Source organism: Corythoichthys intestinalis, chromosome 6, assembly GCF_030265065.1.
Source record: "Corythoichthys intestinalis isolate RoL2023-P3 chromosome 6, ASM3026506v1, whole genome shotgun sequence".
Lineage (NCBI taxonomy): Eukaryota > Metazoa > Chordata > Actinopteri > Syngnathiformes > Syngnathidae > Corythoichthys > Corythoichthys intestinalis.
This window is the reverse complement of record NC_080400.1, coordinates 16,996,292-17,022,648: the sequence shown is the minus strand read 5'-3', so window position 1 is coordinate 17,022,648 and position 26,357 is coordinate 16,996,292. Positions and strand designations below refer to the sequence as shown.

The window sequence follows — 26,357 nt, the reverse complement described above, 5'->3', positions numbered from 1 at the left end:
CTCATTTCACATGGTATTCAGAAACGATTAGCATGCGTAAGCTAACGCTTGATGTTGTAGCGCCGATGGGATCAGAAAGGTTAAGACCGTGGGAGACTCGGCAAACTCATGGTTTCATGATGAACAATGAGTGGCAAATTAAGAGCGCCGTACTTCAAACTCGTCCTGTTTATGAAAATCGATTGTAATATGCTGGTGTTGTGCAGTAATGAGCAGAAGTGACTTCTGTGGCCAGAAAACACTCAAGCGGCGCAGCGCGCACACTAGATATCATCAAATAGCAATCTAGATGTCCTGTGTTAGATCCCATGCTAACTCTAGCGCGCACACACTAGATATCATCAAATAGCAACCTAGATGTACTACATTAGATCCCATGCCATTAGCTGCGTGAGCCCAGAGCGACGCGTAGTCCATAGACTACATTGATTAAATAGAAACCGTCATGACTGAATGGAAGTTAAGCAAGCCAAATTAACCCATACCAGTGACTATAGATAATGCTGCAAATACTTTTAATTCAGTACATGTTACAGATGGACTCGGACCACAAATAGGATGTTTAAATATAGCTGCTAAGAGAGCTGCAGCAATCAACAGTGTGACCCACTTTACAAACAGTAAAAATTGTTCTCAGCACTTATATACAAAATTTTTCTTCAGATCAGTAAGAAGTAAGCACATAAATATTATGCACTAAAATGCTTGTTTATATGATGGCACTGTTATTTTTGCTTGTTAGCAAAAAAAAAAACATTAAAAAAAAAATTAATTAATAATAATAATAATAATAACAGTTGTATTTTCTGTTTCAGAGCATTAAATGTATTGAATTGTTTCGAAAATCGTACCGAACCGTGACTTAACTGTATCGTTGCATCCGTTATACGCGCACACACATACACATATATATATATATGGCGGAAAACACTCAGGTGACTTGAAGTTCCGCTCAGAGACCCCCAATTTGGCCAACTTTCAAAATTGTCCGATATGCAAGTGTGAGACATCATTGGAAAGCTTAAAATCTCAATTTTCTGGGGGAAGAAAAATTTTGAACAGGAGGGCACTTTTAAAAAAAAAAAATGTTTTTAAAAAGTAAAATCCTATCTGGAGATGAGAACACGCGAGAGCAGAATTACAGACGCCATGACTTTAATGTGATATTATCGCGTACTTATGTTGTTTCAATCCAAAACCTCCATCTAGCATGTATCACTGAGTGTAAAGACACAGCTGTGAATGTCCACAGCTGGATTTTGGGGGGATTTTATGGGTGAAACATGGCCATTGAACAAGGGTCGCGATGCAGAAATCGCAGACATCAAGGAGTGGTCGAGATGTTCTTTTTGATATATTTACCCTTTTAAACGTTTTTTTCCCCAATTTTTCTATGTTTGGATCGATTATTTATCATCTAACATATCGGATAATATGCTACAGTATCCCAAAAATACAATTAAGCGATAATTATGAGGTAGATATCAGTGACTTTTTTACAGACGCCATTTTTTTCATTGTGACATAATTTGTTTAAAAGTTTAAAATATGTGAGTAAATAATTTTTTGAAGTCGTTTTTTTTTTTAAACGAAATATGAGACATCAATTAATAATTCTAAGCTAAAAACGACAGACATTTTGAATAATAAATTTAACTAATTACCTTCGTTTCATGGCTGGGTTGAAACAAAAGCGGTTGCGCGACGTCTGTAAACGGGGGTTTTCAGGGTAAAACAGACAAATAAAAAATAGTTCGGGGGCTTCATGCACCATGAATCTGCTGTGGCAGCATCTAGACATATTGTTCCATCAAACACAACAGTGGTTTTGGCTTAAAATACAGCAGTTTCTTTTAAAGAGGAGTGCGAGAGCAGAAACTGCTTTTTTAGTCTTGTCTGTGTTTTCCGCCATATTTTGTTGTTGCAAACAGAGTGGTATCGGAATGGTATCGGTATCGGCCGATACTGCACAGCCAGGTATCTGTATCGGTATCGGGCCCAAAAAATGGTATCGGTGCAACACTAGTAAAAACACAGGTTTTCAGCATGCTTTTCAGCAGTCCCCAGTCCCAGGCTTCAACTGGGACCGTGTGCTTTGGTCAGATGAGACCAATATTGAGCAAACTCTCTAAGTGGGTCTGGCGTGCCACGAAAGATGCGCATGGTGAAAAGCACCTCATACCCACTGTGAAGTATGGGGGTGGGTCAGTGATGCTGTGAGGCTGTTTCGCTTCCAAAGGCCCGGGGAACCTTGTTAGGGTGCATGGCATCATGAATGCTTTGAAATACCAGGACATTTTAAATCAAAATCTGTTGCCCTCTGCCCGAAAGCTGAAGATGGGTCGTCACTGGGTCTTACAGCAAGACAACGACCCTAAACATATGGCCAAATCTACACAGAAATGGTTCACCAGACACAAAATCAAGCTCCTCCCATGGCCATCTCAGTCCCCAGACCTTGTTTTGTTGGCAAAAGGGGGTTGTACAAAGTATTAACACCAGGGGTGCTAATAATTGTGACACACATTATATGATGTCAAACAATTATTTTTTATGTGGGATTTTTTCCCCACTGAATAAATGCACTTGTATTGAAGGTTGGATTTTGCTCTTTTTTTCCCATTAAGGTCCCATATTATTTGAATTTTTAAAAAATTATTAGAAGCTAAAAAACACATCTTAACCAGAGGTGCCAATAATTATGGAGGGCACTGTATGTGCCACAGGTAAGTTACTGGATGTGTTTATGACACAAATTAGAGAAGCATCACATGATTTTTCACATGATTTTTCAAAGGGTTTGTCCGGCTCATTTTTTGAGTTTTGTGTAAAATGATGAGGATTTTATTTTATTTTTTTTCATTGCAAGCAAAATAAATGAAAATATTACTCCCAAAGCATTTGTAGTTGCAATAACTTTCTGGGAGTAAATGACCATTATCTGACAGAATTGCAGGTGTGCCAATACTTTTGGCCAGCACTGTAGGTGTTTTGCTAAGATATGAAAAATGGAAGCAAAGGCATCAATTTTCTCATTCCATTTTACAAGAAAAGTTTACAACCTTGATCAAAAGTTCATTCCGATGCGGCTTAAGTCATCGTTAAACTTGTGGTCAAAGGTTTTGAGACTCTTTGGCATTAAACTGAACGATAAGTCTCCAGGCCTATGACTAGGTTTGGGCATCGAGCATCGATGGGAACCGGTTCTAACACTCTGATGCTCCCGGAATCGTTCCAATTTTTAAATTTCGATTCCTTGTTTCGATGCCCTGACCGCCGAGCGGAAAAAAAATTGCTCGACTTCAAAAACTGATATTTATATACAAATTAGAATTAGCCCTGTGAGAAGTTCATTTAATTTAAAAAAATCGAGAAGTTTAAGACTTTAATATAAACTATGCCATTTTTTTTGACGCTACATTTTTTTCTTTGACCCTGCTTCTTAAAAGAATCGGAATTGAGAATCGTTCGGAACCGGAATCGAAATATGGAATCAGAATTGTTCAATTTCAAACGATGCCCAACCGTACTTATGACCGCAGGTGTAGGGTTATCATATTCATTTTTTTAAAATCCACTACTGCAAGAATTCATTTTCATTCTAAATGGAATAGTTGCAATTTTAATCACACAAAACTGTAGCCGCACCAAAATTGAACAGGAATTTGACCATGAACCAACGAACACAGCTGCCTAACTTTTTGTACCTATGCACGAAAATACAGATGTAACGTGGCGTCTACTTTGTCATCCATTTTTTTTGGGTCACATCGCAGCCTGTTATTATGAGTTGACACTGGCATCCACACTATGCAATAGATGCCACGCAGTTAAAGTTGCGAAACACGCAGCCACAACACCCAATGTGACTCATCACTTGACATTTGAGTGACACACGACCGCCATCACATGAAGCATTGTGTTTTTAAGTCATACACTGGCATTAACAGCCATGAACGTCAAATTCATTGTAATTAGGCTAGCATTGTATGACCATGTTTCAGTGTCACTGACGGCAATTGAATGATAGCTGCCGACCCCTCCCAGTCCCAACGGATTGGACGTCTAACTCTGTCGATGGCAGGCAATTAGGTAATTTAAGTGCTGCAACGATTAATCGATTAACTCGAGTAATTTGATTAGAAAAAAGCTTCGAGTAGTCTAGTCTACCTCAATTTACATGGCTGAATCCATTTGCTCCCTGTTAAGACCAACATAAGCTAAGTTTTTGTTTGAGGATTTTTTTTTTTAATGCATTCGTAATTTATGGGTATATTTAGCCATTTTTTGTGGGAATATGTGAACCATTTGTTAAGAGAAATGTAAAAAAAAAAAAAAGTTAGCATTTTATAGCATTTAAGCGAGAAGACTTTTGCTATGCAAGTTAGTCAACTGTTCTTTTGTTGTACATAGATCCTAATTTTTCTTTTTTTTTTTTTTTATACCGCTTGAGGCTCAGCTCAGGTATTTTCATTTTTTATGTCGTTATCCGATTACTCGATTAGTCGAACTAAATAGTTCATCGTTTAATCGACTACTAAAATAATTGGTAACTGCAGCCCTAGTTTGTTTTGACAGTGTTTGCATTTAGTTTTATTGATTGGGAGATGCACTGCCCTCTAGTAGCAATAGTGACTATAAGTCAATTAACATGGCTGAATCCAGCTTCTCCCTGTTAAGACCCACATAAGGTAATTTTTTGTTTGAGCTAATATGTGTTTTTATTAAGGGTGTAACAGTACATGTATTTGTATTGAACTGTTTCGGTACGTGGTGCTCTGTTCGGAACGGAGGCATACCGAACGAGTTTCTGACGTAATGTAACCCTTACTTTTCGAGGCTGTGAGTCGATCGGGTTACAGTTTCTTTGTGTAGATTATATTTACTCCGTCTTCTCTACTATTATGAGGACCAACACGATAGGACTGTATAACCCAGAAACGTCAACGGCGCGATAACGTGCCCACCGCGAGAACGCAGTGAAACGCAGGCGTTAAAGTCAATCAGCCAATGCACACCCGTCTCAGTGCGGCCGTGTGTTAGATGCGTCCCAGAAGCGGCTCAACACGACGCAAGCGAAAAGAACGGCAGAGTTTATTATGTGACGCGAGACGCGACCCTTCTGCGTCAATACTACTACCGGTCAGTGTTGTTAATCTTACTTTTAAAAAGTAATTAATTACAGTTACAAATTACTTCTCCCAAAAAGTAATTGGATTACTAACTCAGTTACCTGAATGTAAAAGTAATTAATTACTTTGCAAAGTAATTTATGATAATTTTCATGTTTTTTTTCCTCCAAAAAAAAAAAAAAAAAAAAAGCAATGTTCTGAATCAACCGTTAAAGTTCTTAAAATTGCGTTATTGCATTAGTTCCCTTCTGTCGTTCGAAATGTGTGTTTTAAAACGTATAAGTTTTAAAACTGTTTCATCATTTAAAGACAGATTTAGTCAAGATTTTGTCGATTTAGGAGCATTTTAGATAAAAAGTTACTTAGCTTCGTGAGGAAGGTTCTGAACAACAGAGCCTTCCTGAGAGGTCTACTGCTTTAAGATGGCGGCTGTTTAATAACGCATCTAGTTCAATATATATATATCTTGCTAATGCCACCTTGTCTGTCATTTGCATCTAGTTCTATAGTATGTGATATCTAACGTAGCATCATGTGGGCGTAGTTTGTTGGCTATCGGCTACAGTCAGGAGCCACCTAGCATCTCGTTTGCACTCCTGCTCTGCTCTCTCGTCTCCGTGAGTCCGTCTCTCTCAGACTTTTCTCGCGTCATTCATAGTAACGCATAGTAACGCACGCCTTTCCCGCCTCAGTAACGGTAACGGCGTTGCCAAGATGAGAAAAGTATTTAATTAGATTACTCACTACTGAAAAAAATAACGCCGTTATATTCTAACGCCGTTATTAACAACACTGCTACCGGTAGCTAGGATCGGGCAGACCGGAAGTCACTCGTGTAAAAATACGGTGGATCCGGTCGATTTTCAAACTAATATGCAATCGTAACCCACTTTTTGAGTCCATCAGATCTCTTGAGTGGGAGATCGGGGCTCAGCTGACTTGTCTTTGTTGATTTACTGCTGTCTTCTCTGATATAATAATAACCAACACGGCCCCGTGTTCAATACAAAACCCTCCTACCACAACAAAACTAGTAGGAACTAATATTCACATAGGAACTAAAGTTACACAACATAAAATATACAATATAAATGAATACTACAACACATTTGTAAAAATATAAACACATAATAAATTAAATAATAGCTCATTTAAATAAAATAAATTGAATGAGCTAAAACACCTGTAATTAAATAATAAGAATAATACACAGAATTAAATTTATTGATTTCTGTGTGACGCTTTAACTTGAGAAAATCCACCAATAAAGCTTTTGAAAACTGTTCATAAGGGAAAAAAATGATTCATTGAGGCATTTCATTTGTAAAATACATGATAAAATCTTTGTCATTGGATTGCTTTTCTCCTTAGCACAGGACTTCTTTTTTCTTCTTTTAGAGAGAAAGCTGACCAATATGCCGGGTCTAAAAGGGAAATTGTTGTTGAATTGTTATCTTTAAATACCCGCTACTTTTTAAACAGAATTCTAGCTTTGTATAGGCTAATGTTCCTATTGTTGAAAGCACAAATGTGTGTAATAAACAACTAGCACATTTATATTTTGCATTTTCTTTTCTTACTGTACCGAAAATGAACCGAACCGTGACCTCCAAACCGAGGTATGTACTGAACCGAGATTTTTGTGTACCGTTACACCCCTAAAAAACATGTTAGCATTTTGTAGCATTTGAGTTTGCGGACTTTTGTATGCAAATGAGCCAACTGTTCTCTTGTTGTACTTAGATCCTCATTTATTAATTCATTTTATATACTGTTTGCTAAACTCAGGTATTTAACTTGATTTAATTTATTAATCATCATTATCATTTATTTAAAAGAAAGTGCAATTCTGTATAGTTTGAAGAAACACCTGATAATTTTATCTTGTACTTCCATTCAATGCTCTTTCGAAAGTGCAATGTTAGCCCTCCTGTTTTCCATCTCCTAAAATTTAATCTGCAACGCAGTAAATGTTCCTAATTAGATTACTCGATTATTCGAACTAAATAGTTGAAAGATTAATCGACTACAAAAACAATCGATAGCTTCAGCCCTAGTTAATCTATGATGATAATGCCTGTAGGTGAGATACCTTGACGTTTATTTTAATAGTCAACAAACACACCGAGTCGCAAAAACACCAACACACCACACAGACGAAATGTAAATGTTACAAATACAGCAGCAGGCGTGAACAGGCTTGTCTCAAGCATCCCGTGCATTGCAAGTGCAGCTGTTTGCTTGCAAGTTATAAATAAAAGCAAACGCAAAAACAAACCGCGACAAGGAAAACAAATACAACGATACATCGTTTTCGGCGATATGAATGCTTGCAACAAAATATACGTTTACCAAGCGTCTAAAATGGTTTTCCATCTTATTCAAATTTCAAAAAGTGCAATGAAATCGATATTGTAACATTGGCAAAAGTCACCCAGTGAATCAGATTGCAATTCTTTATTTGTTGGAACCAGGGGCGGACTGGGACTAAAAAGCAGCCCTGGACTTTGACTCAGCCCAGCCCACAAGATACGCTATACGAAGGGAAGGGTGTCCGGGGGCATACCGCCAAACCCTCGGGGAGAATTTTTTTTTTTTTTACATTTTATTGTAAAATGCATCAATTTCTTGCACTTTAAGAGAAAATGAAGAAAATATGTCTAGACTGTCACTGTCTGACTTGGGGCGCTCAAAGTACTGCAAGGCTGAACTGGAGTTGGGTTCATTTTCTGTACTAGCTCTATGATAGACCTGAATAAACAAATGAAAATGTATTCTTCAAAGCAAGTTTTATGTATTCGGGCAAATTCCACATTCTGAAACTGTCAATGATTATGATGATGATGACAATAAATTCATTCATTCATGTATCCAATTGATTATAGTATATCTCTATATATCTGTCTATAAAACGATTTCATTGTTTATGCCATAATTCAGTGGTCTCCAAACTATTCCACATAGAGCCGCAGCGGGCACAGGATTTCATTCCAACAAAACAAGACAACACCTCTGCACCAATCTGGTGTCTTACAAGTGTAATCAGTTGATTGCAGTCAGGTGCTGCTTGTTTTAGCAGAAACTTCATTGGTTAAACTGTCGGTACTCGATCGGTTGAAAGAAAAACCAGGCCCCGCAGTGGCCCTTGAGGACCGGTTTGGAGACCCCTGCCATAATTAATCTTCCCATACAAATAATACATTTCAATGAAAATACAAAAAACATTTCAAGACAAATCCTGTATACATAACCTTCATTGGAAAGTATTAACCAGAAAACAAAACGATATATAAATGATTAAAAATATATATCAATTTAACTACCCAAACTTTAAAGTAAAACCATTCATTTTATTAATATTTTGTTATATTTCTTCTGAATTAATATTGCTGCTGCGTGTGCATACGTTGTTTTACAGCTATAATATTTTTTCTTAGGAGAGTGATAGTAGGACTAGCATATTATAACTTGACACGATTGCAAACGGGTACATCGACTAGCTGGCACTAACCCTTTAATTGTCATTTATTTCATTTAAAATGTACCTACCTTGTGGATAACAATTGTCAGTATACCGAGCAAGTGACCCTCTTCATCCCTTTTTACTTGCTCTGCGCTTGTCTGGGGAACTTCCCTCTCGAACTTCCACCAGCTTATCATTACCTCCTCCCTCTATTTTTCTCCCTCCCTGCACCGGCTGCACGTCAGAGCGGCTGCCCCCTCTCACCATCGCCGGGGCTGGGCTGCTGTTACCCAACGTGGCCGTTGCAGCCAGACTGCTGCTTGCGAAAATATTTGTCAATTTATGACATTTTAATGCTTTGCTCTCCAGTTTCTTTAATTTTTTTCTTCCTAACCTTCTCCGCGCCACCCTTCTCTTTTCTTTTTTTGCCACCACCATCCATATTGGGCATTAACGCTCGTCGCCATTTTGCTTCCACAAGGAACCAATGAAGGCAACTTTGTGCTTCTTTCGTTCTTCAATCGGACTGGCGATGAACAGCCAGGCGCATTGCTGCCACCTGTCGGATTGGATGCAAACTGTAGATAATCAGAGGCTAGGGGGGACAAAAACAGTGATCTATAATGAATGGCGGCCGCCGGCCGTCCAGGGCACCGGCCGTTCTGTGATCCTCCAGAACCCACAGATTACCAGTCCGCCCCTGGAACTTGGAACTTATGGAACAACTCAACTGCTGTCTGCCGCAGCTAACGCACTCATAACTCGCCAGAACAATAGCAACACCGGAAGGCACGTCCCCCCGCTCTCCCGCACCTCCCTCACTCCCGCACGTTACGCGGTGCATTCAGGAACATATGCAAACATTAGAATCCCCACATTATGACCCGATTCGTTACAATATGTACCGCATTTAATTCGTTGAAAGGGAGCAATCACAACAAGATGACTTGAAATGTCAAATTAACAGAATGTACCTGAACGCATATTTTCGTCGCTCAAAATTTTAATGAAAATTCATTAGCAAGAACAGCTAGTTGAAATCATTCAATTTTTGCAGCAAAAGCTTCGTAATGAATGAAAGCATACCTCTGCGTTCTTGACACGCTGTTTGCTAGTCGGACATGTCTGATTTTGAACGGGTTTGGCGGTAACGAGGACGAGCAAAAAGAAGTTAAATAGTGAGAAGACGAAAGATTCAACAGTTGGAACAAAAGGTAACTTTCACTCTGAATCCAATCCACTTCCGGTGTGCTTCACTGACCAGACCTTAGCTCGGATTTGACAACGTGCTGCCTTCAGGTTAATCGGGAAGATTCAGACTCAACAAACCCTTCAGAAACAATGTTAGGGAAGCCATGCTATGGTTGCAAAATCTAAAATTTGCCGTTTATGTAATCGTTCTGATAGCACATATACGCGATATAACACTTAACTTTTTTTAAGTCATTCACTGCCATTGACAGCCAAAGACGTCAAATCGATTTGTACAATCCAAATGTTTGAAGTGCCACTGACAGAAATAGACGTTCAATCAATTTTGGCAACTTTCTGATTAGGATTTTTTTAACCTTTGAAATCTTAGATAAAAAGTCTCCCATCGTCAACGAATAATTGAGGACTAAGGAAATCAGAAAATCTTCACTTATTTTAACCTTTAAATTTTTTTTTTCCAATTTAAAAAAAGAAGAAAAATCAGATCATATTTACTGCTCCACTTAAAAAAAAAAACAAAACTATATGGCGGAAAACGCTCTGAGACCCCCAATTTGGCCAAATTTGAAAATTGTCCTATATGCATGTGTGATACATCATTGGAAAGCTTAAAATCTCAATTTTCTGGGGGAAGAAAAATTTTGAATAGGAGGGCATTTAAAAAAAAAAAAAGTGAGAGCATGCGGGAGCATAATTAAAGGCGCCATGATTTTAACGAGATATTATGGCGTACTTACCTTGTTTCGATCCAAAAACTCCATGTAGCATGTATCATCGAGTGTCAAGACAAAGATGTGAATAGCCACAGCTGGATTACGGTGGGATTTTATGGGTGAAACATGGTAATATAACGAGGGTCGCGATGCAGAAATCACAGACATCAAGGAGTGGTCGAGATGTTTTTTCATATATTTACCCTTTTAAACGTTTAAAAAAAAAATTTTTTTCCCAATTTTTCTTTGTTTAGATCGATTATTTATCATCGAACATATCAGATAAAATGTGACAGTAAAAAAAAAAAAAAATACAATTAAGTGATAGTTATGAGGTGGATATGTGACTTTTTTACAGACGCCATTTTTTTCATTGTGACATCATTTGTCTAAAAGTTTAAAATATGCGAGTGAATCATTTTTTAAACTCTTTTTTGTTTTAAACGGAATATTGGACATCAATTAATGATTCTAAGCTAAAAATGACACCAACGTCTGTAAATGGGGGTTTCCAGGGTGAAACAGACAAATTAAAAATACAGTGGTACCTCTACATACGATCACTTCGACACACGATCTTTTCGACATCCGACGTAAAATTTGAGCCGCCATTTGTTTCTACATCCGACGAGTTGCTCGAAATACGACGACATGACAGCACTGCAAACGAACACACGGTGGATTTTCTTGTGTGAGAAATCAACACAGTTTTCAAAAAAAGTTGATACAGTTGGAGAAACAAGGAAAAAAGTGATGCTTACCTTTGAAATGAAGATGCAAGTTATAGAAAAATATGAGCTTGGGGTGCGCGTCCCTGAACTGGCTCAACAATACAGCTCCATGGTCCTCTTCCGACCACCGTTCGCCACTATTTATAAGTTAAGGTGACAATTATTATTGTGGTAACATTGCCAAGGAAATCGCCAGCTTCGTCACGTTTTTATCATTTATTTAAGAACTTATCCAACACAAAACGCCCATTGTCTTAAGCAGTTGACTGCTCTCAAGAAAACGAAAGTATTATCTCTACCGCACCGACCTATCTCACTGTGACGTCAGCTTCGCGGTGCGTTCAGGGACAGTAAAAAGTGTCCGCCATATTAGAATCCAATTCGTTACATTATTTACAGGAATAATTATTAATTATTCTTCTTATTATTATATTATTCTGACTTATTTATTTATAACTTATTTGTTTTTCTATGTTTAATTGCCATTTGTAACAGTGCCAGCAGTATTTATTAAGAATTTAGTGTATGTTTTTAGGCTTTGGAACGAATTAATGGAATTATAATGTATTCCTATGGGAAAATCCTGCTCGACATACGACCATTTCGACTTACAAACAAGGTCCTGGAACGAATTAAATTCGTATGTAGAGGTACCACTGTACTGTAGTTCGGGCACCTAACGCGCCATGAATTTGCTATGGCAGCATATAGAAATATTGTTCTATCCAACACAACAGTTCTTTTGTCCAATTTTTCTTTTTTTGGATCGATTATTTATCATCTAAAATATTGGGGGAAATGAGTACCAAAAAAAAAAATTAAGCCATAATTATGAGGTGGATATCCGTGACTTTTTAACAGACGCCATTTTTTTCAATGTGACGTAAATTGTTTAAAAGTTTAAAATATGTGAATGAGTAATTTTTTAAAGTCATTTTTTAAAAACTAAATATTAGACATCAATTAATCATTCTAAGCTAAAAATGACAGACATTTTGAATAATAAATATTAAATTAGGTTTAAAATATGCGAGTGAATAATTTTTTAAAGTCGTTTTTTTTTAAACTAAATATTAGACATCAATTAATAATTCTAAGCTAAAAATGACAGACATTTTGAATAATAAATATTAAATTAAATTAATAATTACTTAGCTTCTTTTTGTGGCTAGGTTGAAACAAAAGCGGTTGCGCAACAACTAGCGTTTTCAGGGTAAAACGGACAAATTAAAAATAGTTTGGAGGCTTAATGCGCCACGAATCTGCTATGGCAGCATATAGACATATTGTTGTATCAAGCACAACAGTTCTTTTGGCTTAAAATACAGCAGGTTATTTTAAAGAGGGGTGCAAGAGCAGAAACTGCTTTTTCAGACTTGTCTGTGTTTTCTGCCTTATATAAAAAAAATCTGAGAAAAATATTTACTGTTGAAGGGAATATTTATTTATTTATTATAGGGCTGACAAATGACACAAGATGGATATATACATTCAACATACGGTATATAAGTATTGTATTTGTTTATTATAACAATAAATCAACAAGATGGCATTAACATTATTAACATTCTGTTAAAGCGATCCATGGATAGAAAGACTTGTAGTTCTGAAAGGATCAATGTTATAGAAATTTTATTTAAAACCCCTCTTAATGTTTTCGTTTTATAAAATTTGTAAAATTTTCAATCAAAAAATAAACTAGTAGCCCGCCATTGTTGATGTCAATAATTACACAACGCTCATGGGTGCTTAATCCCATAAAATCAGTCGCACCCAAGCGTCAGCAGAGGGCGACAAAACTCCAAAAAACACAAGTAACAAGTTGGCATTGCACTGAGCTGTCATTTTGATCTGTTTGAGCGGGGATGTGCGTTAATTGCGTCAAATATTTTAATTCAAAAAATTAATTACCGCCCGTTATCGCGATAATTTTGACAGCCCTAATTTATTATTAATGAAAAATAAATACATGTTTAAAAATATAAAAATACATTTTCATCGGACCATTTGCAAAGCCTGGTGGTAGAGGAGTCCATGAATAAATAAATAATACAAAAATGACAAGAATCTTCAAATTATGGTGGGAAACCCCGATAGGAAAGAGAATATTACTTTACTTTCTCATTTTTAAAATCTAGAATACAAAATAAATAATGGTAATAATCAAAAAAGATTTTTTTCCCCATCTTCCATCTTGTTGTCAAATCTTTTATGCTGAAAAGGCTAACCGGAAGTCTTAGTCTTTCCACCATTGCCCGGGCCAGTGTCCCCCATTCATTCCCGCTATACTGGGGCCCTCCCCTCCCGCTTCAGTCCGCCTGGAAAGATGGCTACTCCGGCGCTGCTCAGGAGCTCCGAGCCGGCGCTGTGCCCGAGCTTCGCGGAGGTCTGCTCGTTCCTGGAGCGCTACGGAGCCGTCCTCGACCTACCCGAGATGACGTTCCCGCAGATGGAGGGCTACCTGCGCGAAAAGTCGTCAGGTGAGAGGCCCATTTTGTTCAAATGTGGCGGAGGGAAATAGTGGTGGAAAAGCTGCGACACTCGGAGCCCGGAGGAGGAGAAGGAGGGGGGCTTCACGGGCACCATCATCGCGAGGATGGTGAGGAAGATGTTTGGTGACCCTGGAGAACATCACCGCTTCGTCTGACGTCTCAGCCACTAGCCTCGTTTTACCCTCGCGTTTTAGCTTTCCGCCATTTGACAAACAAGCACACAAAAATGAGAACAATTTCCCAAGTTTAGAACTGGAAGAACCGTCACTGTAGCTAACACCAAGCTAGCACCCACCCCCTGAAACAAAAACATTTACTCGTTTATGTGTGGATAAGCCGACGTTTTGAAGTTAAAGGTTAGATATCGTCCAAGATTATTTGGAAGCGACGACACCGTATGGGAATTGTTTAAGAGGGAAGACACACCAAAACAACGAGACTAAATGTGTGATTGTGAAGAAGGTAGCCATGATGCAGTACTTTTCTCGAATTCACCGGCAACAGGGACTGAATTTGAACTGGACGTTTTAAATTACGTTTGTCTTGTCTTTTTGTCGTTCGTTGTCTTTATTTAATCGTGACGGTTAAGGCAAAACGGGGGGGAAATGTAGGTAGCTAAAAACTAGATGCGAATTGGAGGCTGTCAATTATGCGCATGCGCAGTCGCGGCCTGAAGCGCTCGCTAGCTTGTGAAATAGCATCGATGCTGAGAGTTGATATAAGCGTGATTTATGATTCTGTTGCTATCATTTTACATTCACGAATGCGACGTAAATCGCAACGTTTCGACTATACATTGCTGGAACGTATGTCGTGAATAGAAGTTTGTTTTCAGCCTGAAATGCTGTGTGACGTCGTAACGGCGGTTTACGACAACACTTCCGAATCAAGTGGAGGATGGATTTAGATTTACTGTAACTAATGATAATAAAAACTAGCAATGGCAGCGATTATGATTTAATTCACTGTTGTTTGTATGTATATAAACGAATGTCGAAACCCAGCAGTTGCTTTCAGTAATACATTGGTCCCTCGTTTTTCGCGGTTAATTGGTACTAGAACCCCCCCCGCGATAAGTGAAAAATCGCGAAGTAGCGCCCCCCTCCAATTAAAAATCACAAATATTCACATTTAGCATTAGAAAGAGATACATTTAAGAAATGTTCTTTCCCTTTTTCCCCAAAGTATAATTAAAAAAAATATGGATGTAAATATATTTTAATGTTTTTAAGCAAAATGTAATGTAAATGGAATGTAATGATTATGCTAAGTTTAAAAAAAAAAATTACTCTCCCATCGAATTTTTAAAACAATAATAAAGTAGAAAAATGCCTGGCTTTACTAATTCATTCACTCCCAGCCATTTTCACCAGCGCAAGGCCCTTTGCTCTCAACCGTTTTACTGGATTTTGACTGATTTTGCAAGGCCCACAGAAAATTCTGTTCTATTGCTATATAAACATTGAAACCCACCAAAAGGAAGATTAGACTCTCTTCTTTCAGCAGGTAAAAAGTAAGTTCATATCTTTTTCCATTCTGGAGATATCAGCATAGAAAATAGCTTAGTTTGAGCAATTTTTCAATTTCTGATGAAAAAAAGAGAATTTGAGCTTTTTGTAAAAGCATACATTTCAAACTAGAGCTGAAACGAATACTCGAGCAACTCGAGTTTAAAAACTGATCCGAGTAATTTTATTCACCTCGAGGAATCGTTGAATTTTGCCAGCTCTAAGCATCACGTTTTGCCCGGACTACTTTTAATGCGGGACAACGCGTTGACGTCACGTGCGTAGAGGAAGAAGCAATTAAAAAAAAAAAAAAAAAAAAAAAACTTACTGCAGCCGACAACCGCTACAAACTACGCCGATGTTGCTAAAAACTACGCCCGCATGATGCTAGTTTGGGAGCAGGTAATGTCCGGGGCGTCTCATAGATATAGCATGCATTTAGAACTAGATGCGAAATGACAGACTCGTCTGGGTAGCGTTAGTAAACAGTCGCCATCTTTAAGCAGTAAACTTCTCTGCGCTAATAAATATAACGTTACTGTCACTCACTCACGCAGCGTTAGCCCTTCGAAGGGCTAGGTTTCTATTGATTATGACCACTGTCGATGCGTGGCTAACGTGTCTTAAATACAGGCTTTATTCAATCTGTAAAACCAGCGCTGTAGAGTGATGAGGGTGTAAAATTAAAACATAATAAAGCTACAGTGCCTTGCAAAAGTATTCGGCCCCCTTGAACCTTGCAACCTTTCGCCACATTTCAGGCTTTAAACATAAAGATACAAAATTTTAAATTTTTTGTCAAGAATCAACAACAAGTGGGACACAATCGTGAAGTGGAACAAAATTTATTGGATAATTTAAACTTTTTTAACAAATAAAAAACTGAAAAGTGGGGCGTGCAATATTATTCGGCCCCCTTGCGTTAATACTTTGTAGCGCCACCTTTTGCTCCAATTACAGCTGCAAGTCGCTTGGGGTATGTTTCTATCAGTTTTGCACATCGAGAGACTGACATTCTTGCCCATTCTTCCTTGCAAAACAGCTCGAGCTCAGTGAGGTTGGGTGGAGAGTGTTTGTTAACAGCAGTCTTCAGCTCTTTCCACAGATTCTCGATTGGATTCAGGTCTGGACTTTGACTTGGCCATTCTAACACCTGGATACGTTTATTTTTGAACCATTCCATTGTAGATTTGGCTTTATGTTTTGGATCATTGTCCTGTTGGAAGATAAATCTCCGTCCCAGTCTCAGGTCTTGAGCAGATACCAACAGGTTTTCTTCCAGAATGTTCCTGTATTTGGCTGCATCCATCTTCCCGTCAATTTTAACCATCTTCCCTGTCCCTGCTGAAGAAAAGCAGGCCCAAACCATGATGCTGCCACCACCATGTTTGACAGTGGGGATGGTGTGTTCAGGGTGATGAGCTGTGTTGCTTTTACGCCAAACATATCGTTTTGCATTGTGGCCAAAAAGTTCCATTTTGGTTTCATCTGACCAGAGCACCTTCTTCCACATGTTTGGTGTGTCTCCCAGGTGGCTTGTGGCAAACTTTAAACGAGACTTTTTATGGATATCTTTGAGAAATGGCTTTCTTCTTGCCACACTTCCATAAAGGCCAGATTTGTGCAGTGTACGACTGATTGTTGTCCTATGGACAGACTCTCCCACCTCAGCTGTAGATCTCTGCAGTTCATCCAGAGTGATCATGGGCCTCTTGGCTGTATCTCTGATCAGTTTTCTCCTTGTTTGAGAAGAAAGTTTGGAAGGACGGCCGGGTCTTGGTAGATTTGCAGTGGTCTGATGCTCCTTCCATTTCAATATGATGGCTTGCACAGTGCTCCTTGAGATGTTTAAAACTTGGGAAATCTTTTTGTATCCAAATCCGGCTTTAAACTTCTCCACAACCGTATCTCGGACCTGCCTGGTGTGTTCCTTGGTTTTCATAATGCTCTCTGCACTTTAAACAGAACCCTGAGACTATCACAGAGCAGGTGCATTTATACGGAGACTTGATTACACACATTTGGATTCTATTTATCATCATCGGTCATTTAGGACAACATTGGATCATTCAGAGATCCTCACTGAACTTCTGGAGTGAGTTTGCTGCACTGAAAGTAAAGGAGTCGAATAATATTGCACACCCCACTTATCAGTTTTTTATTTGTTAAAAAAGTTTAAATTATCCAATAAATGTTGTTCCACTTCACGATTGTGTCCCACTTGTTGTTGATTCTTGACAAAAAAATTAAATTTCATATCTTTATGTTTGAAGCCTGAAATGTGGCAAAAGGTTGCAAGATTCAAGGGGGCCGAATACTTTTGCAAGGCACTGTAACTGTCAGTTTTAGCTCAGTAGTCATTGCTGAATAAAACACCAAGTAGCACTGGTCCCTAATGTGCTCCAATACAGCAGGTATCATACATTTATTTTGAACACTGCAAAAACTCAAAATCCTATCAGTACTTACAGTTTAGACTAACTTAAAATTTAACTAGAACTTAAAAATAGCTTGACCCAAATGGAAATTCAATTGAAACACGTGGGAAAAACACATAGCTTTCAAGTGATGTGTGTTATCAAGCGTAATTACATTTTTAGGTAAGAAATACGTTTTTAATAAGATCTAGAAGTTTTTTGAGTGAAAGCAGTGAATTCTAGTCACATCTGAGATGCAATTGTTGGCTGTTTTCAACAATGTACATCGAAAATAAAGACACTGATTAACTAACAATGGTTCAATATTGGATTAAATGTCTTTTTTCTCATGTATATTTATAACTGCTCTTTACCTAAAAAAAAAAAAAATGTTTTATCCGATTACTCGATTAATCGATAGAATTTTCAGTCGATTACTCGATTACTAAAATATTCGATAGCTGCAGCCCTATTTCAAACATAACTTTGACTTAAACACAGCTATTTTTTGCTTTTGTGACATCCCAAACATCAAAATAATGTTTTCCTTATACAAAATAACATAAACAACAAGACAAATAGAGCTTTTGATAGTAAAGTAATAATTTATTGACACAGAGCTAAACGATTAAACTGAGAGATGATGCTGTTGTGGCCGAGGCTGTATCAGCAGACGGGGTAAATTTATCCCTCATCACCCATCACCTGTCTGTCTCATCAAGATATATTTTTTTGAATCTTTCATCATAACAGAATTCACCTAGGGAACTTGTGTGGGGCATGTGCCTTGTGTTTACATCGTTCTCCACATTTTTCTCACGCTTCGTACTTCCAAGTTCCGTTTCCTGACTATTTCTCTTCATTTATTTCCTTTCATGATCCGATATGAGTTCTTACCAAATGCGCTACTGCCTTTCAGTGGCCAGTTTTATTGCTTTACAATGGATTTTGTGTGTTGTGCTTTGGAGCGAACTTGCATCAGAACCTAGAGATGTTGCTTGTGAAAAAAAAAACGTAAAACACGTATAAATACGTTTTCGGAAACAAACTATAAAAAATAGAAGATATTTATGTTTTTGTGAGCAAATGAATTAAATGCTTCATTGACTGAGGCCACTCAAATCCGCTCAAGCTGCTCACTTACACACAGTGAGTTGCTACAACAACTGTTTAACAAGTTCAACGACGATAGACGCATGAGGCGCTTTGAAGTCCTTCGAAATCCGCGATGGACTGAGGGAGCGGAGTAGCGAGGGATCACTGGAGTTGAAAACAAATCATTTCTAGCAATCGTGCTACGTTTTCAGGTTTTTGATTCAGGGACAGTTTTTTTTTTTTTTTTTATCATTGTCTTTAAAGCGCAATGCAACATTAATATACATGACATTCATATAAAAAAGAAACATCTCAGTATGCAATTTGCAAATTTCTTTGACCTCTGATAATAGAGAAACTAATGTTAAAACACAAAGAAATGACAGCGCTTATTCGCGCAGCCATTTTGTGATGTCAGTTGTACCCATGCACACATACACACATTAATAGCACGGGTAGGTGTGATAATGAATATTAATGACGTGTAATTTGGGATGCTCACATTTGATTGGCTAAAATAGTACCGGTAGTGATAAAAATGTTTGCCTCTTTGTCAGCTGGACTACTTAGTGGAAATACTGGCTTTGAACGAAATTCTGAGTTTTTTTTTTTTTTTCGATGTACAGCAGTGCTGCAACGATTAATCGATTAACTCGAGTATTCGATTTAAAAAAAAAAAAATTGTTGCTTCGAGTATTCGTTTAATTAAAGTGGCATTGTAATGGTTTACTTTGAAAGTGTTTGCCTTTAGTTTTATTGATTAGGGTGGATACACTACCCTCTGGTCTACCTGTTTTCCCATGGCTGGATCCAATTGCTCCCTGTTAAGACCAACATTTTCAGTTTTTTTTTTTTTTTTGTGTTTTTGTTTTTTGAGCTAATGTTTTTAATGCATCCATAATTTAGTTTATAGGTATATTTAGCCCTTTTTTGTGGGAATATGTGTCCGAACCATTTGTTCAGAGCATTGTAGGGCTGCAGCTATCGAATATTTTAGTAATCGAGTAATCGACTGAAAATTCTATCGATTAATCGAGTAATCGGATAAAACAAATATATTTTTAGGTGAAGAGCAATTATACATATACATGAGAAAACAAGACGTTTCATCTAATCTTGAACCATTTTCAGTCACTCAATGTCTTTATTTTCGATGTATATTGTTGAAAACAGCCAACAATTGCATCTCAGGTGTAACTAGAATTAAAAAGACTAATTCACTGCTTTCACTCAAAAAACTTTTAGATCTTATTAATATATATATATATATATATATATCTTACCTGAAAATGCCGTTACGCTTGATAACACACATCACTTAAAAGTTAGGATTTTTTTCCCCACGTGTTTCAATTGAATTTCTCTTTGTGTCAAGCCATTTTTAAGTTCTAGTTAAGTTTTAAGTTAGTCTAAACTGTAAGTCCTGATAGGATTTTGAGTTTTTGCAGTGCATGATTAAGTTTTTATTTTACACCCTCATCACTCCACAATGCTATGTTATGTTAAAGCCTGTATGTAAGACACGTTAGCCACGTGTTTACAAACGCTGCCCAGACGCGGCCGAGTCTGTCATTTCGCATCTAGTTCAACATACATGTGATCTCTATGAGACGCGCCAGACGCTGCCTGTTACCAATGTAGCATTGTGCGGGCTAGTATTTAGCAACGTCGGCATCGTTTGTGGCGGCTGTCGGCTGCGGTAAGTTTTTTTTTTTCCTTTCTTTCTCTCCGCACGTGACAGCGCGTTGTCCCGCATTAAAAGTAGTCCTAGCAAAACGTGATGCTTAGAGCTGTCAAAATAAACGATTACTCGAGGTGAATAAAATTACTCGGATCAGTTTTTAAACTCGAGTTACTCGAGTTGCTCGAGTACTCGTTTCAGCTCTAGAGCATTGTAAAAAAACTTTAGCAGTTTATAGCATTTAAGCTAGCGGACTTTTTCTATGTAAGTTAGCCAATTGTTCTTTTGTTGTACATAGATCCTGATTAAAAAAAAATACAGTTTGAGGCTCAGCTCAAGTATTTTAATTTTTCAAGTCTCTCATTCGATTACTCGATTATTCGAACTAAGTAGTCCATTGATTAATCGACTACTAAAATATTCGATAGCTGCAGCCCTATTGTACAGTGTATCACAAAGAAATACTGTATTCAGGGTTTATGCGAGTCATTAAAAAGAATTGAAAGTCATTAAGTGGATTTTGTCAAAATTCAGGCCTTAAAAAGCATTAAACGGAATATTCAAGGCATTCAAAATTATGTAAATTTGACAGTAAATGAAACTTATTTTTACATGATTCATTAAGCGTTAAAATGATAAAAACCTTTTAAAATCTTCTTTTCCTTTTGGCTTCGGTGAAACTGGTGATGTTGTTTGTTCTGGAGACGGAGCCACTCGGCAAAAGACAGGAGGCAGCGCTGGAAGTCGCAGAAACGAAGATGCTGAAGCTCTCTTTGGAGTGACCAGGACGGATAGGATCAGGAATGAGCATATCAGAGGAGCAATGCATTTTAGAGCATTTGGAGATAAAGTCAGAGAGGCCAGACTGAGATGATTTGGGCATAATTAGAGAGATAGTTAGTATATTGACAAAAGGATGCTGAATTTCCATCCGCCTGGCAGGAGGTCTAGAGAATGACCAAAGACGAGGTTTATGGATGTAGTTAAAGAGGACATTGAGGGAGTTGGTGTGAGAGCAGAAGATGCAGGAGATTGGGTAAAACGGAGCCTTATTCACAGTACTGGGGCTGTTTGCCTTTGTTGTTATTTTGAGCCAGAAGCACTGTGTAAGTCATATGTGATATCGCAGTGCCTTATTGTATTTTTTTCACTTGAACTTGATCGAAAAAACGAATGTTTGCACTATTTTAATTTCAACAATATACAGTGCTGGCCAAAAGCATTGGCACCCCTGCAATTCTGTCAGATAATGCTTAATTTCTCCCACAGGTAAGTAACAAGTGCTATCAGTTACACAAATTAGAGAAGCATCACATGATTTTTCAAAGGGTGGCAATACTTTTGTCTGGCCCATTTTTGGAGTTTTATTTACAATGATAATGATTTAATTTATTTTTCATTCTCTTTTGCGTTTTTCATTGCAAGAAAAATCAATGAAGATATGACGACCAAAGCATTTGTAATAGCAATCATTTTCTGGAAGAAATTGAGCATTATCCGACAGAATTGCAGGGGTCAGCACTGTAGTGGTGCAATATAGGCACTTTTCCTATAACTTCGGTTGAAGTTGTTCCCTTATTTTTCACAGAATGTTTATTGGAAAACCTTGAAGTTGTTACATCCATCATTATTAAAGTGTTCAGTAGGGCATCACAATACAGTAAAATTAGCCATAATATGTTAAGCCCAGGACCCCATATATCGGTATCGGTTTGATATCAGTATTGGATTTTTGGAGTTGGACAATATCGGGATATCGGTTATCTGTTAAGTCATTATCGGACAGCTCTACTTACAATTTGTGTGTGTGAAACTATCTGCAATTGGGCATGGGCATTAAATTTGTTCAAAGTGGCATTAAAAATGATTATTATTATAAAATTATTATATGAGATTTGCTGATACCTTTAGAAACCCGAGTATTAAAGACTTTTTCAGTTGGTGTTGACAGGATACAGATGCAGTCTTTTCCTTTATGTTTTCTGTATGCCTCTCCGGCGCTTTCTATAACTAGCGTCAAAATAGTGTTGCTTTCAGAAGGTCTGTTCGACCTACTGACCTACCTCTTTGACTCACTAGCGACAGTAAATACAGTGGGGCAAATAAGTATTTAGTCAACCACTAATTTTGCAAGTTCTCCCACTTGAAAATATTAGAGAGGCCTGTAATTGTCAACAATGCTAAACCTCAACCATGAGAGACAGAATGTGGGAAAAAAACAGAAAATCACATTCTTTGATTTTTAAAGAATTGATTCGCAAATCATTGTGGAAAATAAGTATTTGGTCAGTACCAAAAGTTCATCTCAATACTTTGTTATGTACCCTTTGTTGGCAATAACAGAGGCCAAACGTTTTCTGTAACTCTTCACCAGCTTTTCACACACTGTTGTTGGTATTTTGGCCCATTCCTCCATGCAGATCTCCTCTAGAGCAGTGATGTTTTGGGGCTGTTGTTGGGCAACACGGACTTTCAACTCCCTCCACAGATTTCCTATGGGGTTGAGATCTGGAGACTGGGTAGGCCACTCCAGGACCTTGAAATGCTTCTTACGAAGCCACTCCTTTGTTGCTCTGGCTGTGTGTTTGGGATCATTGTCATCCTGAAAGACCCAGCCATGTCTCATCTTCAATGCCCTTGCTGATGGAAGGAATTTTTCACTCAAAATCTCTCGATTCATGGCCCCATTCATTTGTTCCTTTATACAGATCAGTCGTCCTGGTCCCTTTGCAGAAAAACAGTCCCAAAGCATGATGTTTCCACCCCCCTGCTTCACAGCGGGTGTGGTGTTCTTCGGATGCAATTCAGTATTCTTTCTCCTTCAAACAAGAGAACCTGTGTTTCTACCAAAAAGTTCTATTTTGGTTTCATCTGACCATAACACATTCTCCCAGTCCTCCTTCTGGATCATCGAAATGCTCTCTCGCGAACCACGGATGGGCCTGGTCGTGTACTTTCTTTAGCAGGGGGACACATCTGGCAGTGCAGGATTTGAGTCCCAGGCGGCGCATTAGTAGCCTTTGTTACTGTGGTCCCAGCTCTCTGTAGGTCATTCACTAGGTTCCCCCGTGTGGTTCTGGGATTTTGGCTCACCGTTCTTGTTATCATTTTGACGCCATGGGGTGAGATCTTGCATGGTGCCCCAAATCAAGGGAGATTATCAGTGGTGTTCTATGACTTCCATTTTCTAATAATTGCTCCCACGGTTGATTTCTTTACACCAAGCGTTTCACTTATTGCAGATTAAGTCTTCCCAGCCTGGTGCAGGTCTACAATTTTGTCTCTGGTGTCCTTCGACAGCTCTTTGGTCTTGGCCATAGTGGAGTTTGGAGTGTGACTGACTGAGGTTGTGGACAGGTGTCTTTTATACCGATAATGAGTTAAAACAGGTGCCGTTAATACAGGTAACGAGTGGAGCCTCGTTAGACCTCGTTAGAAGAAGTTGGACCTCTTTGACAGCCAGAAATCTTGCTTGTTTGTAGGTGACTAAATACTTATTTTCCACTAGTTTGGAAATAAATTCTTTAAAAATCAAACAATGTGATTTTCTGTTTATTTTTTTCCACATTCTGTCTCTCATGGTTGAGGTTTACCCATGTTGACAATTACAGGCCTCTCTAATATTTTCAAGTTGGAGAACTTGCACAATTGGTGGTTGACCAAATAGTTATTTGCCCCACCGTAGCTTTTATTCATTTGAAGGTAAGATGGTAAAACCGGCTGGACCACACATTCAAAATTTTGACTTTCCTGTCATTTGCGCTTGTTTTTCAGTTCCCAAACCTCTCATTGAACTCCACGTCAAGCTGCTCCGAAAGCTCTGCAAGTCCGTGACGATAGAGCGCTGGGAAAAATATCTAGCCAAGGCAAGCGTAACGCACAGTGTATCCAATTTTGACATGTGCTGCGCGTGAGAGCAAGGCTTCCGAGAGCTAATTCTGCTGCTTTTTAAAAAATTTTTTTAGATGTGCCAAGAGCTGAACAGCGCCTGGGCTTGGGAGCTGGAACAGAACGGATACCAAGACATGTCCATGGAGTGCAAGTCCAGCATCCTCAAAGTATGATAATATCTCATTTCAAAAAGTTTCGTTTTGGCTCCCTCAAAACTGAAAAACCTTTTCTGTGTCCTCAGTATTTATGCGAGTGCCAGTTTGATGATAACTTCAAGTTCAAAGCGGTGATCAACGAGGAGGAGCCGGACAAAATGCGCCTGCAGCCTATCGGGCGAGACAAGCAGGGCCTTATGTACTGGCTTCAGCTGGACCAGGAGCAGAATATCCGGCTGTACACGGAGGAGCAGGACGACTTGGACGGATCCACTTGGAGATGCATCGTTAGGTAACAGAACTGAACGAAATGTCCGTTTTGCTGTTCGGCTGGTACTTTTATCAACTCTACAGGCATGAAAATCTCTCACCTTTCGGCGAAATTTGCCATTTTGAAATCAAACAGGGTGACCTACGTGAATTGTGTAGATCAGAGGAGAAATTTTTTAAGGGGAAGGCGGGTCGGGAGATTTTTTTTAATGTCGGTTGCTTGGTATGCAACCAGGGAAAGCGACACAAAGCCATAAAAGTGCACCAGTGGCCAGAACACTGACTTATTTCAACGAAACAAGGGAGGGTTCACTGTTGTCCTGTCTCTTCATTGCCAAGCTTGGCTGCACGTCTGTCGTGAATGAACATTTAAAGCGCCATCACCCAGTTTGTAAGTCCATCTAACTAACTAACAACATGTTTTATTGAAGTTGCTAAGCCTGTCGCGATATGCGATGAGTCCATTTATCGCACGATAAATAAAAATGAATGCGGTAATTTTCACGGCTGCGTTTTATCGTCGCGTGCGTGTGTGCATACATTTTTGATTGCGTGTGCACGTGCACTTTGATGCTATATGAGACTCAAGTCCCTTTCACAGACGTTTATTGATTAGCAACATGCCGTAGAATTAAAGTTCAAACATACAAATTAAGGAAACATATGTATAATAAACACTGTAAACCAGACATGTCCAAAGTCCGGCCCGGGGGCCAAATGCGGCCCGTGGTCAAATTTCATCTGGCTCCCCAGCCTCTGTCATAAAATCAATAACATCCGGCCCGCACACAGACTTAATAAATTGGTCAGCAGTACTGCATTTACCCACTAAAAGGCAGCAGCACTCTAAGCAACATTATCCCATGTGAGCCTTGACTTCCAATTTTCTAAAATGGCGACAATCAGCAAAAAAAGAAAGTTGACTGCGACAGCCGACGCTTCAAGGATAGGTGGAAATTGGACTATTTCTTCTCCAAAATACGCAACAACAGTGTCTACCTCATTTGCAAAGAGACAGTCGCTGTTTTTAAAGAGTTCTATGTGAGGCGATATGTACGACATGTACGACAAGATTACAGGGAAGATACGCAGTGGAAATTGAAGAAACTTGAAGGTAGTTTAATTTCACAGCAGCAGTATTTTTCAAGAGCCCGAGAGTCGAAAGAGAACGCCACAAAGGCTAGTTGCAAGATTGCGAAATGTGACACACAGAATGGCTTGCTAAAATTTGCTTAAATATATTATTCTACGCAAAGGATGTCAACCAAGGTCGGCCCCCCACATTTTTACCACACCAAATCTGGCCCCCTTTGCAAAAAATTTGGACACCCTTGCCGTAAACGTTAGCATTGCTACATTGAGGCTAATGTAGAAAACAGACAACCTACTTTAGCCTGCTATAAAACATTGGCAATCTTCTCCAAAACACAAACTTGCGGGTAAAAGGTGACACTTCAAACATGAAAAATTGCTGGTTAACAGGATCTGCAAACGAATAAAAGATTACTGACACCTAAGCCTGTCGCAATATGCAATAATTCCATTTATCGCACGCTAAATAAAAATGAAGGCGATCATTTTTCCGCTGCGATTTATC

At 38.5% G+C, this 26,357-nt stretch overlaps 2 protein-coding genes across 5 annotated transcripts in view; one reads left to right on the top strand and one right to left on the bottom strand.

Moving 5' to 3' along the window:
• Window positions 1–11,877, bottom strand: part of LOC130917953 (pannexin-1-like) — a 32,922-nt gene extending 21,045 nt beyond the window's left edge. Inside the window, exon 1 of one of the 3 annotated variants that reach the window (XM_057839755.1) lies at window positions 11,282–11,877. Coding sequence is in view for 1 of the 3 variants with exons in the window: in XM_057839752.1 (XP_057695735.1) it covers window positions 8,682–8,792 (111 nt within the window). In the remaining 2 variants the exon portion in view is untranslated. Of the gene's footprint in view, window positions 1–8,681; window positions 9,322–9,681; window positions 9,829–11,281 lie in introns of those variants that run through there. The other 2 variants (XM_057839753.1, XM_057839752.1) reach the window with 2 other exon arrangements.
• A 1,643-nt stretch (window positions 11,878–13,520) lies between these two features.
• LOC130917751 (remodeling and spacing factor 1-like) overlaps window positions 13,521–26,357 on the top strand; it is a 57,434-nt gene continuing 44,597 nt past the window's right edge. For both annotated transcript variants that reach the window (XM_057839418.1, XM_057839417.1), the window contains exons 1-4: window positions 13,521–13,731; window positions 24,219–24,310; window positions 24,410–24,502; window positions 24,577–24,782. In XM_057839418.1, coding sequence (XP_057695401.1) covers window positions 13,578–13,731; window positions 24,219–24,310; window positions 24,410–24,502; window positions 24,577–24,782 — 545 coding nt within the window. In that variant the 5' untranslated portion in view covers window positions 13,521–13,577. The remainder of the gene's footprint in view (window positions 13,732–24,218; window positions 24,311–24,409; window positions 24,503–24,576; window positions 24,783–26,357) is intronic.